The sequence below is a fragment of the Ursus arctos genome, unplaced genomic scaffold (genome assembly GCF_023065955.2).
Source record: "Ursus arctos isolate Adak ecotype North America unplaced genomic scaffold, UrsArc2.0 scaffold_14, whole genome shotgun sequence".
Taxonomy (NCBI): domain Eukaryota; kingdom Metazoa; phylum Chordata; class Mammalia; order Carnivora; family Ursidae; genus Ursus; species Ursus arctos.
In genome coordinates, this window is record NW_026622808.1 from 38,836,111 (window position 1) to 38,848,896 (window position 12,786).

A 12,786-nucleotide genomic window follows, 5' to 3' on the forward strand; every position below is an offset into this window, starting at 1 on the left:
AGGTCAAGAGAAGCCAAGGCTTCAATATGAAATGAGGTGTGTTGAGGGCAGTGACCATACAAAATACCAGGTTGGAAGAAATCTCAATATTACTCTGTAAGTCTAGGGAGCCATGGTATGTTTCTCAGATGTCTTGAAAACACTGAACAAACAGTAGTGAGAAACACTCTGGTAGTGTTATATGGAAACCAGAGGTTAGACTGGTGTGGTGGCAGAAGGTACAGAAAGGGAAACAATTTAAATGATTTGGTGACAAACAGATACGAAGTCGTAACACTGAAATGAATCCAGGCACCTACCTGAGTAAGCTCATAGGCTCTGTAAGCCAAAAGTGATGTAACTCTATTGGCATTCTTTGACACGTGACATTCGTGTTTTGGTGTTGGGTCCAAAGCACTTTTATTTAATATAGATTCCAAACTTTTTACACCCATGGGGTCATATATACTCTTTATTTTGCCCTAAAACAGACAAAACCTTTTAAGTCCACCTAAACTTAATTATTGACTATATGACGTTATAACATACTTCTTCAAATATAGATCACCTATGACAACAGTTCTTTCCTTTAATATCTGGTAACACTCAACACCTTTTACCAACGTTGAAGCAGTAAAAAAGACAACCATGGAGGAAAAAAAAAGTGCTGTTCGAATCTGCTTATCAATAAAGAAATAAAAATTTTATTTACAACACCGTTCACTAGCCTAAATGACATTATCAACATATTACCCTCTTCATTCTTTTCTTTGGAAAGAAATCAAATAGATCAAAGATGGCAAGCCACTCTTGAAAATATCTTTATATACTAAACTAAGCAAGGGCTGATTTTAAGTTAATCAAACTCCTAAAGACAGGGCCAACTAAAATCCAAATCAAATGTTGTCCTTGATATATGAAATTTAAACGTTAAAATTACCTTCATTATTTTAAAAATAATGACATCGCCCACCGTCCCAGCTTCCAAAGGATTAGCTTGTAATAAATCAGCATACCTAGAAAGATAGATACCTAGTGAAGAGGGAAAAATTAAAGAATTTGAATAAGGGCACAAATACAAAAAAGAAAATCCAAACATTTATCCTAATGATAAAAGATAAAAGGTATGACACCTTTTTAAAAAAATGTAATAACAGTAAAGACAGCTGATATTTAACCAAGACAGAAAAAACAAAAACAACCCCCCCGAAACATGAAACTAACCAAATTTCTCAAAATCACCAGGACTAGACTGACTTTAAAAAAAAAAAGAGAGAGAGAGAGAGAGAGAGAATCTTTGATCAATTTGAGTCAGAAACAAAGGGTAAAACTGGTTTCACATTGTAGAACCTGAAACTATCCTCCTTTTCTGGGAATATGACAAGACATACATCAATTTAATGCAGCAAAATTAAATAATATATGTTTAAATGGCAATTCAATAGATTAAAAAAAAAAAGATTACCCATGGAAGGACTGCCAAGAATTGTTATTTTGGACTGGCCCACCTGTAATCCTTTTTCACATATGCTTTGAACCTAAATAAACAAAACACTTCATCTCACAATCATAATACATTAAAAACATGAAAAGATAATTTGCAAACTTGCTCTAAATAAAACCCAAGCTTCTAAACTATGTTAAGTTCTGCATTACAGAAATTTTATATATATGATAGTTTATGATTAAATATCAATGTGAAACTGGCTTATGCTTCCAATGTAACCATAGCTTGAATCCATTTTTTGTTTATACTAGGTGTGACAGACAGTCAGAATTCATGCCACCCATGTATATAAACATCCCCTTTTAGAGAGAATTAGAACTGGCAAAATATTTAAATAAAAATTCCACCTAAACGTCTTCAATTGAAGGAGAAAAAATAGTTCCCAGCATATATAACTAACAATATAGAAGATAATCTTATTTTAATAAAGGGAAAATTATTCATTATCAAGCACATCCTAGGGAAAGAAAACAGGTTTGGTCAGAGAAAAAATAAGCACATGTGAAAAACAAATTACATCACAATGAAATACCCTGCCCTACTAAATCATTTCTTCCATTTATACACCATATCATTTACACTAACTTATAAAATACTACTTTATAATTATAAAGTGTATTGTTACATTGCAAAACTAGTAACTTACAATGGAAACATCCTCAAACTGTTTTGTATAAAGAGTTCACTCACCTGGTATCGATCAACCATAAGAAATGCATAGGATTCTGAAAGTTCTTTATCTAAACGACCGTCAAACTTCAGTTCTCTTCGCTTTTCTGTGAACTAAATGAAATTAAATCTATAACAACTCCTTAGTATGTGATTATGTCTTTCAAGCTAAGAGCTTCAGTAATTTTATTCCTAAGAAATCCCAAATGTAACCAAAGTAGAAATTATCTTTTCTCTCCCTGTAATTTCTGTGCTTCAATTTTTTCATTATAATTAGCTCTTTACCTCATAATAATCAAATAGGCATCTAGTGTTTATCAATTTTAGCTAAATTTCTACTAAAGTTTTACCACATCCCAACTCTCCCACAGATTTTTAAGTTCATGTTTTAGTTACCTTTGCATCTCTCAGTTTACTTAACATGATGCACTGCATACAGTAGGTGGTTTAATCAATCTCTACTGAATGACCAACTTTTGGACTATAAACTCAATTAGGAAACGGAAAAGGTTTCATTTCTTTATATCTACAGTCTCAACGCCAAATATTTATGACATGCTCCATACATACTGCCAGGATAAAAAAGCGACTTTGTCTAAGTATAACTAAACTGCAAGTCACCCAAAACTGACTTTCACTTTTAGATACAAGCGAATAGCTATACACTCAAAATATGGAGCTAACACCTAATAGATTTATATGCAGTATTCAGGCCATTACTGATGTTCAGTATTCAGTAATATGATTAATCAATCATTAGACTAAATTTTCATAGAAAATTAATAAATAACCCCTACCATACCATGAAACCACATCAAACTATCAGGGTTTTAATTTTCTTGGGGAGCCAGTAACTTCACGGATTCCTTCAAAATTCAACTCTGGCAGCACTGGGTTAACCAACTCACAACGTACAGAATTAATAGTACTTCATGTGCATTAGGAAGCAATAATCACATAAAATATTCCTAAACATCTCATTTATATTCCCTCAGAACTATGCATTCTGGCTTTTCCTAAAAATATTCTAATTTGTACATGAAAATACTTTGTTTACACTTTTTCACTAACAATTTCTACTAGTGATATTAAGAGAATTCAACTAGTAGACAATAATTGGGGAAAAAATTTAGCATATCCTAAAAAATACATACATTGGATTTCATTAATTATCTTCCAATTTAGACATAATATAGATTACAGATTTCATTTAATTAATATGCACTTAAAAGAGCAAAGGGCCTTATAAATTTATAATTAAGCCATTATACAATAAGCTATTCCTATGCTTAAGATTCATTTTTAGTTAAGTTATTTCACATAATTGAACATTAACTTATCTGAACAGATAAACAGTGCTATATCAACAATATTTAGAAAAAAGATGTCATTTAAAACTTGTTTTCCTTTCCATAATTTGGCTTTCCTAAAGACTAGCATTTTTAAAGAAAAGGAACATAAAACAACTTCAAGGCTATTAACTGGTTCCGAAGAATCTTACAATAAGCACAATTTAAAACATACCTCTTTCTCCAAAAGTTCATTATGTATCAAGCAAGCACGTTTGTAGTTAAAATTTGTAACTGAGGTTGGTTCAAGGTAAGATGAATGGAGAATATTTAGAACATCTTCAAATTCTCGAGAGCCTGCAGTTAATGGCTGAAAAAGTGCTAAAAAAAAAAATAATAATAATTTTAACATTATTCCATCTTAAATGCAGTCTCTTAAATTTTGTGGGTTTACTATAACTTAAGTGAAGTTGAAAAAAGGCATCAAGGCTATCTTATTTTGTGATATTCTAAAGAGACATTTATTAATTCACTGAAGAAAAATTAACAATCAGTTGCCCACATTGACCAGTTCCTTCAGCAATGAGCATCTGGCACTACAGAGGCAGACAAGAGGTTACAATTTTGCAAACCTTAAGAATGCTATATTAGGCAACCTAAATTGCTTTACGACTTTCATAACAAGGAACCTGTGCATATTCTCAACTTGTCTCCACTCCTATCTTATGTTACACTGAAATAGTATGTCTAGGACCATTTATTTCAGCAAACTAAATGCTTACAGCATAAATGACTGTATAAAAACATTTAAGACACTTAGGTGTCTATAAAATTCTTCTATCTGGTTTTTAGTACTAAAGTTAGAATAAAATATGCTATATCCTTTGGCTTCTTGTATTACCAACATAAAGTAGAACATTTATTATGAAAGTTTAGTGAAATGGAAAGATGTAGAGCTTTGGAGTCAAGCCTGGACACAAATATCAAATCTAGAATTTATTAGCTTTGTGGGAGAGCCTGGGTAAATCAACCAAAAATAAGCTCAGTTCTCTCATCTGTAAAGAACTCTGGTTATCCTAATAACCACGAAATTCTACATTCCACACGAGACAACACATGGAAAAAGCTCTAAGCACAGCATCCAGTATAAAGACAATAATACTGTTTATCCCCCCCCGCCACAACTATTCCACATCCCCATTTAATTTTTAAAATACTTAAAGTCAAATACCTGATTTGTTCTTGGACCAGTGGATTACTGGTCTAATAATTTCGAATTTCCACTTTACACATGAAATAGTTTAACTAATAAATTTCAAAAGTCTGCACATATAAATGTTCCCCAAACCAAAAAAGGAACCACTTATATTTCACTGTATACAGAAGTATCCATAGAACTTATGTTATACTGTATTACCTTAACTTCTTTTGAGACACTATTTCTAAAGAGTCAATAAATGTCACAGTCAAAATACTTTTAGGCTACTACTAAAAACAGCATTCTCCTTGTACATATTCTTAAAGATTAGTACTAGAGAGCAGCTAATAAAGTTTACTGTACTTTCTATACATGGTATTTGGCTTTAAAGGACATGATGTCAAATGACATATCCATCCATCCACTTACCACACTATGTATATATTACAAACATGTCTGTAAAAATGTAACATTCAATAACAAAATGTATATAAACAGTTCCTACTACTTTGGGATCCCACACTAAAACAAAGAAATAAAGCCAACACAGTTATGATGCAATAGACACTAGGGGTAAGCAGGGGGGGAAAATCACTCAAAAGAACATACTATTAAACACAAAATGTGTCCTAAAATCAAATTTGTAGATGAATATATTCAATAATCTATTGATTGTTAAGGCCCATAAGAACAAGGACTGTATCTGCTTTGTTCATTACTCTATCTTTAAGCATTGGCCCTAAGTAAGTTGAATAAATAGATAAATTAGTAAAGAAAATAAGAATAAACTTTGTCAAAGATTTTTTAAAAAACTGAATACAAATATATTCTACAACTACCAAAGTATCACTGCTATCATCTTAAATCTCACAAATTCAACAATCCAGTAATATGTAAAGCAAGATGAAAGCGTAAAAGAGGAAATACACCCTTATTCAAATCTGTTTTACAGAATGTGGTAAGAAAAAACATCTTTGTCACTGTTCCCAACAAAGTTGGGAAAAACTTGGCAAGGAAAACAGCATGTGGAATAGTCTTTACAGGCTTTCACATCCAAAATGGGTTAAGTATAATTTTAAAAATTGAGTTTTATGCAGGAATGATTTTTGTTTCTCACAAAGTGACTTCAGACATCTAAAATACTCCCCCCAAAAGTACCATATGGCTTTAAACTTCTATGAAATTTTACACGCCTACATAAATTATTTTCCTTAGTTAAGCTGTCCCAACACTACTTTCACCATTGATCTCATCATTAATGAAAAATTAAATCATATAAATTTATATAGAAATTAACATCCTAATTCTCAGAGAAGTACTAAACAGTTGTTTTACTCCAAAATTTGTCCTACGGTCATGTCAAATGTACTCAAGCAGGCTGCCGGGGCGGGGGGCGGGGGGCAACTGTAGATGAAAATATAGAAAAAATGCCTGTGTCCTAGGTATTTTATATTTCAAATGACTCTGCTGGCTTTACTACTTAGGCTAGTTATCATTTTTTTCCCCTCCCAGTTATCATTTCTACAAAAATAATGTTGTAACTATTTTCAAGGATTTCAAGTCAATGTGCTGGTAATAATTAGAAATTTAACAAGTTTATGTTCCGAATGTACATTCCCTAGTGGCCTATTTTGTACTTAATAATCCTCTTAACACTGAACATCCTTTGGTCACTTCTCTTAAAGAGAACACATATATATCATAATCTTAATTATGGGTCATTATTTGGGGCAATAATAAACAACCCTGTGACTATCCAAATGGGGAACACAACACTTTTTATATTATTTCACTTAAGAAAGTAATACATTTTTCTCTGGATTCTGACAATTACTGAATTGTCAGTATGTCAGTACTAATCATTAGTACGTCATTGTTACTACTCAGATACTAGACTAAGTGCTTTACATGCATTACCTCATTTAATCATTAGAACCATCCTATGAAGTTCAATTACACCCATTCTACAAATGAACCTAATAGCTAACAGCTAATGTGGCCAAATTTACACAGTTAATGAATAGGGCAGGTAGGATTCAAATTCAGGCCGCTTAGCTCCAAATCTTGTATCCTGAGGTCTAAGTAAAAGATTTATGTATGTGTACACAAGAGCTGAAACTAATCATTACAGAGTGGAAAAATAAAATCGTGTCCTCATTTTAGACCAGGAAATCATATAGAAGACTTAGACCTAGGAAACTGGGTATAAAAGGAAAAGAACTTGATGTCCAGGATTATGCTCTTTCTACCTTACGTGGCTTCTGTCAGAGAACTCTTTTTTCTCATTTTAATGCATTTAACAGAGCCAAAAGCCATCACACACTCTTTTTTGGTTTATAAAGGTTAACAGAAATAACAATAGTTCCTCCACACATTAAGAAACATAATTTTGCTTATTTACAGGATTTCTATCAAATACATGTCAGACACATGGCTAATGAGTCAACTTACGTAATTCACAAAGTTTCCTTATTGACAAAATTGATCAGATGTTTTATGGGACTGAACAGCAGAGTTACAAAGACACTAGGAGATTTATAATTCAGACAAGGAAAATGATTATATCACAGAATTAGAACTAGAATTCAAGTCTCCTGACTCCATATTATCAATACTACCAATAGAGTATTTTTTTAATAACTGGTAGCATATAAAACATATTCAATTTAATGTTATATTTAAACAGTGGGAATAGACATAAAACTTAGGTCATGAAACAGATTGGTTCCTTAGTTCAAGGAACATTTTTTTCAATTACTTTTACCAATTTACTTAGTTCAATGTCATGTATTAAGATGCGTATATGTAAAACAAAAAAAATCATATATACATATATGTAAAAACAAGCTAACTTTTAAAATAAAAGACCACTGTTACCAAAACATACAAATAAGACAACGTGAACTTACCACATTCCAATTTAAGTAACTAATTCGTGGAAGAAAAGGAAACAGCCAAGAGTGGGCTGTGAATCATGTGTGTTCTGTAATTCTCTGAATCCATCCGACATCTACTGGTATTGATTAAAATACAACAACTATCCATGTTCCTTTCAATAATTTACATGAAAGATTTTAAAAATCATTTTTCTTCAATCTAATAAAATTGCTACAGACATAATACTTTAGGAATGGAGGTTTCATCTCTAAATCAAGATTGATCATAATGGGGTGCCTGGGTGGCTCAGTCGGTTAAGCGTCTGCCTTTGGCTCAGGTCATGATCCTGGGGTCCTGGGATCAACCCCATCATAGGGCTCCCTGCTCAGTAGGAAGTCTGCTTTTCCCTCTCTCTCTGCCCCTCCCCTACCTGCTGGTGCGCATGCTCTAACAAATAAAATCTTTAAATAAATAAATAAAACATAGGGCAGAATTAAGAATGAATATGCTGGCAGAGAATAGACAGACAAGTACAAATACAAAACTGTTGACTTTTTCTGGCCTGGGGCGTAAGTCAAAGAAAATTTTACTACTATTACTTAGAATGTATATACACCTATCAAATGTTTTATATGGATGACTGGATTCTGCCTATACTTCCCTGGTTACTTCTACGTAGGGAAATCTACGGTACTTAGAACCCAATCATCCATATATAACTACTGAAACACCATGCAAATATCCTTTAAGGATACTTTGCCCCAGAGTCTTCAAAAAGACAATTGCAAATTTTGTGGGAAAAGATTGGTCTTGGGGAGGAGAATTAGCCATTAATTATGCTGGACTAGACCAGTATGGATGCAGGTACATGAGTAGTCTTACGCCCTACAGAAAACATCAACCAATAAACACTTTCCAGAAAGTGAATCATCACTATTTCGTTTCCCAAGAACTTTGCAGGGAAAAATTATATCAAATTGCCAATTTTAATTTGCTTTTAATGACTTATAGTATTAGATTTTAAAGTAAAAAAAGGCAAGAGTGAAACATCTACTGACAAAATGCAATTGTACAATTTGGTTAAATGTAAGAACAGTGCCTCTTTACACTACAGAAAATAGCCCACCAATAAACATCACAACGTACATCATCAAAGAGTAAATTTCACCCTTCCAGTCAACAGTTACGTCATTTAATGTCACTACTGATTAAATGTGTTAATTTCATAATAAACGTTTCTGATTTTCAAAATACCCCAGAGATGAAGATGTACTAAATATTTCTAAATATAACAGAGGTTAAAAAAATTTTTAATAAATCAGATCAAAAGCTAACAAAAACACTTATATTACAAAAAAAGAAGTCTTGCTAGTTTGAGTAGTGTTAAGTACTATATACCTAAGTTCAAATTCCAACTCTTCCTTTTACTAGCTGTATGACCTTGAGCAAGTTATGTGTCTTCTGATCACTTCGGTTTCCTCCTCTGTAAAATGGGAATAATACCTACTACATAGAACTGTTGAGATTTAGTTAATACATGTAAATTGCTTTAAACAATGCCAACAACTTACTAATAAGCACTATAAAGTGTTTGCCAATATTATTAATTAGAACGGCAGTATTCTGGATGTTATGCTATTGTCAAAACCAAAAAAAGAACTTGGGAGTCAGAAAGTTACAGTCACACAGTATTTAAGGTACCAAAAATAATCGAGTCATAACGTTAAATTTCACTGGAAAAGCAAAGTCACAAGCAAAGGTCTGCCATATTAAAATATGAATGCAAACGAATCTTTGATACTGAAAGGTTCAGAGGTATCTACTGAAAATGATCTAATATTCATAATAAATGACTCATATGACCACAACTAATATCTAGCCAAATCCTGTACATAAAGTGATACCTTTCAAGAGGTGATTTGGGGATGAAGTGTGAAACTAGCAGCACCTGCTGTACTATTTCTGATAAAGCATTTTTTTTAAATAATAAAAAGTTCAATTTTTCTATTAAATTCTATCACCAAACACTATCTTCTTTCAGTTTGGACAGGATAAAGTCCACGGTGGTAAAATAGCTGCTTATTTAAGTTTTAAAAGCTCTATTTAAATCGTTACTGCATCATTTCAACAGCTGCCGCTTAGTGCATAAATTTTCACTAAACATGAAAAAAGTCCAGTGTGTTTTATTTTCCTTACCTATAACCTCCCTGACAAAACAAAAGTTGACAACCTTTTGCCTCTAAGTGAAAATAGAAAACATAAATTTTCCCCAAGGAGCATCAGACCCCGGGGGGAGAAAACAACTAGGTTTTAGATTTCCTAATTCTTCAATTATAGTCACTTTTAGTGTGTTTAAATAAAGCCTATTTTACAGCAACCTCTGGATTTACCTAATTAAAAAAACCACATGTAAACACAGTGCCTTTCAACATTTCCTGGTGACTTCCCTCATTTCAAACTATGAGGATTTCTACAACAATATTCTGGTCCTATCAAAAGTTAAAAGATGGTAAATCCATGGTTTACGGTGTACCATAAACCATATTCTTGGGTACTTAAACGAGAAAAAAAGAAAAACGAAAAAAAAATGGGCTTCAAAATTTTATCAAGCTAGGAACAAGAAAAAAGTTCAATCTCCCACCTCCTTACCATAGTCCACCTGAATGTACTTCCAACCTATTCTGACAATTGATAATTTAGGATGAACATCTGACTTTCCTCATATAGACTATATCATACATCTAAACTAAATAAACCGAAGAACTGACAGCCCTGACCTTTACAAGTATCCTCTTGAACTCTAAAATACATTAATTCACTTAAAAGATATTTCTAGAAACATTCCTCATGCTAGTGGACAAAGGTAACTTCATTTTTGTCAACATCGTTTCTCACACCATGGATTTCCTTGGCTTTGTCATCGAAATACAAATTAACACTTTGACTTTATTTGTATATTACTGATAAAAGGCTCTAAGGATTTCAGTTCAAATTAACACTTTGACTTTATTTGTATCTTACTGATAAAAGGCTGTAAGGATTTCAGTTGTGCAAATGGAGATGGTTAAGCACATGGAAAAAGGAAGCTCATGCTTAATTCAAGATTCCAAGTCTTTACTAAGATTTAAATTACAAATTAAAAAGCTTTCTGAAAAAAAAAAAATCCTATAATTTTCCAAAAACTAAAACACGAAAAGCTGAACCACGAAGTAAAACAAAAAGAAACTTTAAATTGACTAAATCCAGAGTATTCCAAATCACTGGATAGTCAAAAATAGTGTAACAGAAAACGGTAATACTAATTTTGATCTCCATTAGAAATGTGTCATAATATAGCATTAAGTCTTAAAAAGGTAAAAGTAGTTCATGTAACTGTTCCTATATTGGTTCCAAAATATAGACTGGCCTTTAAAAAAAAAACAAAACAGCAAAACAAAAAAAACTTAAGTTCTCTCGTCTGCAAGATCAAGTTGGGACTCTTGGGCATAAGCTAACTTCTATTTTTTTTCCACAGGGAAATTACTGCACCAAGAACCTACCTTCCCATTCTTCTCAAATACAAGAGAAAACATACTGAAGTTCGGATTGAAAGAGAGAGAGAGACCTACTTAATCTAACGCTTCAAAAACAAGGGGAAAAATCTACATGGAAATGAAGTGTGATGGAAAATACCAGTGTGCATGGATCACATCTAATGGAGATTTCTAAACAAGGGGAGACGCTGACATCGAGCAAATTTCAAGTAGACACTTAGAGCTGAAGAATTTCCAAAGGGAGCAGCACTTTTGGTCCTCTGAATGCAGTGGCCTTGGAGAAAGCCCCAGAATCCATGGCCACGGGCTATTTCCACAGTGAGACTTGTCAGAAGCATCCTTAGGAGGACACACCAGCTTCTGTGCCTTCAGGGGCTGGGAGGGAGGGGCGCCGAGCACCATCTTTCCTCTCTGGGAGCTGCAGCCTTACGGACAAGCTTCAAACCTGAGCTACTTCCAACTTCCACGGGGAGAGGGGGAGCAAGGGAGCGTGGTTCCACCGCTTTCCTCTCGCACCAGGCGCAGCAGCTGGGTGGCCGTGGCAGTGAGGGGAGAGGCGGCTGGCGCTGCATGCGTGTTTACGTGTCTCGGATGGGTGTGGGAAGAAGAAACAGAGAGGTTCTAATGAAAAGATGGAGGGGAGAGAGAAAGAGGGGTTGGGAGAAGAAGGGAAGCACCACCTTTCTTTTCTTTGCTCTTCCTGGGGATCTGAAAACTCCTCCTAACGGGTCTTTCGGGCTCTTCGGGGCCTTTGAGGAGAGCGGCCGCGCCCGCCTCAGACGAGTCCTGAGGCTGCTCGTGGCTGACGCTCGGGGCGGCCGAGGCCGCAGCGGTCTCCTCAGGCCCGGCGCCGCCGCCGGGCTCCGCGATGCTGAGGCCGCCGCCGCCGCCGCCATTTTGTGGGGAGGACTCAAGCTCCGGAAGCGCCTGCTTCATCTCGTCGTCTCCGCCGCCGCCACTTTCCCAGCTCGCGTCCGTCGGCGGAGAGGCCTCCGTCTCCCCAGCAGTCGCCATCGCGCCGGCGTGAGGAGCTCCGGGAAGCTTCTGCCGGCAAGGTCGGCGGGGGTGGGGGGAAGGGGCGACGGGCCGGCCTCGCCACCGAGCTGCTCTCAGCCCACCCACCCCCTTCCCCCCGTGGCCGCGGGCCCCGGTCCCGACCCAGCAGCCTCTCGGGGGCCCCAAAGCTGGCGCCCCAACCGTGCCGCCCGGGCCCAGGAGCCGCTCCTCGCTCGGGCAGTTCTTCTGCCGGCCCCCGCCACTCAACGTGCTCGCGTCGGGGCCGGGAGGGGGCGGGCCCGCCGCGGGCCGCTCCGCCAATGGAGTCGCGACGCCCGCCTCCGCGGGTGCGGATAGACGGCGCAGGGGGGCGGAGCCTCGGGGCGCCCGAGCCCGCCAAAAGGGGCGACGGCAACGCCCTGCGAATACCTCGACGCCGCGGCAGGCTTCAGGATGGACAGAGCTTGAGGCGAGCTGCAAGTTCCCGGGCCGCTCCTGGCCAGCGCTGCAGGGGAGGGAGGTGCGCCTGGACCGGTCCCGCGAGGCCAGGCGTCGCCTATCGTAGTAAGATAACCCCTTTCTCCGCGCACAAGTTTCGTCCGCCAAAAGAGGATTTAAGCAGTGGATGCCGGAGGAACCGAGCTCTGTGAAATATTTACGTGCATACGTGGGCCTGGAGAGGAGATAAGACAATGGACTACAGCGGTAACAACCTGAAAGCCTCCAGGCCTTGCGATC

General features: G+C 36.5%; 1 protein-coding gene across 6 annotated transcripts in view; it reads right to left on the minus strand.

Moving 5' to 3' along the window:
- TASOR (transcription activation suppressor) overlaps positions 1 to 12,318 on the minus strand; it is a 50,751-nt gene extending 38,433 nt beyond the window's left edge. For 5 of the 6 annotated variants that reach the window (XM_044384925.3, XM_057311805.1, XM_026501056.4 and 2 more), the window contains exons 1-6: positions 11,733 to 12,317; positions 3,680 to 3,825; positions 2,177 to 2,269; positions 1,445 to 1,517; positions 920 to 1,011; positions 300 to 461 (exon numbers count right to left, since the gene is read on the minus strand). In XM_044384925.3, the coding sequence (XP_044240860.2) occupies positions 300 to 461; positions 920 to 1,011; positions 1,445 to 1,517; positions 2,177 to 2,269; positions 3,680 to 3,825; positions 11,733 to 12,066 (900 nt within the window). In that variant the 5' untranslated portion in view covers positions 12,067 to 12,317. Of the gene's footprint in view, positions 1 to 299; positions 462 to 919; positions 1,012 to 1,444; positions 1,518 to 2,176; positions 2,270 to 3,679; positions 3,826 to 11,732 lie in introns of all 6 variants that reach the window. The other variant, XM_044384926.3, reaches the window with a different exon arrangement.
- Positions 12,319 to 12,786: the final 468 nt, after the last annotated feature.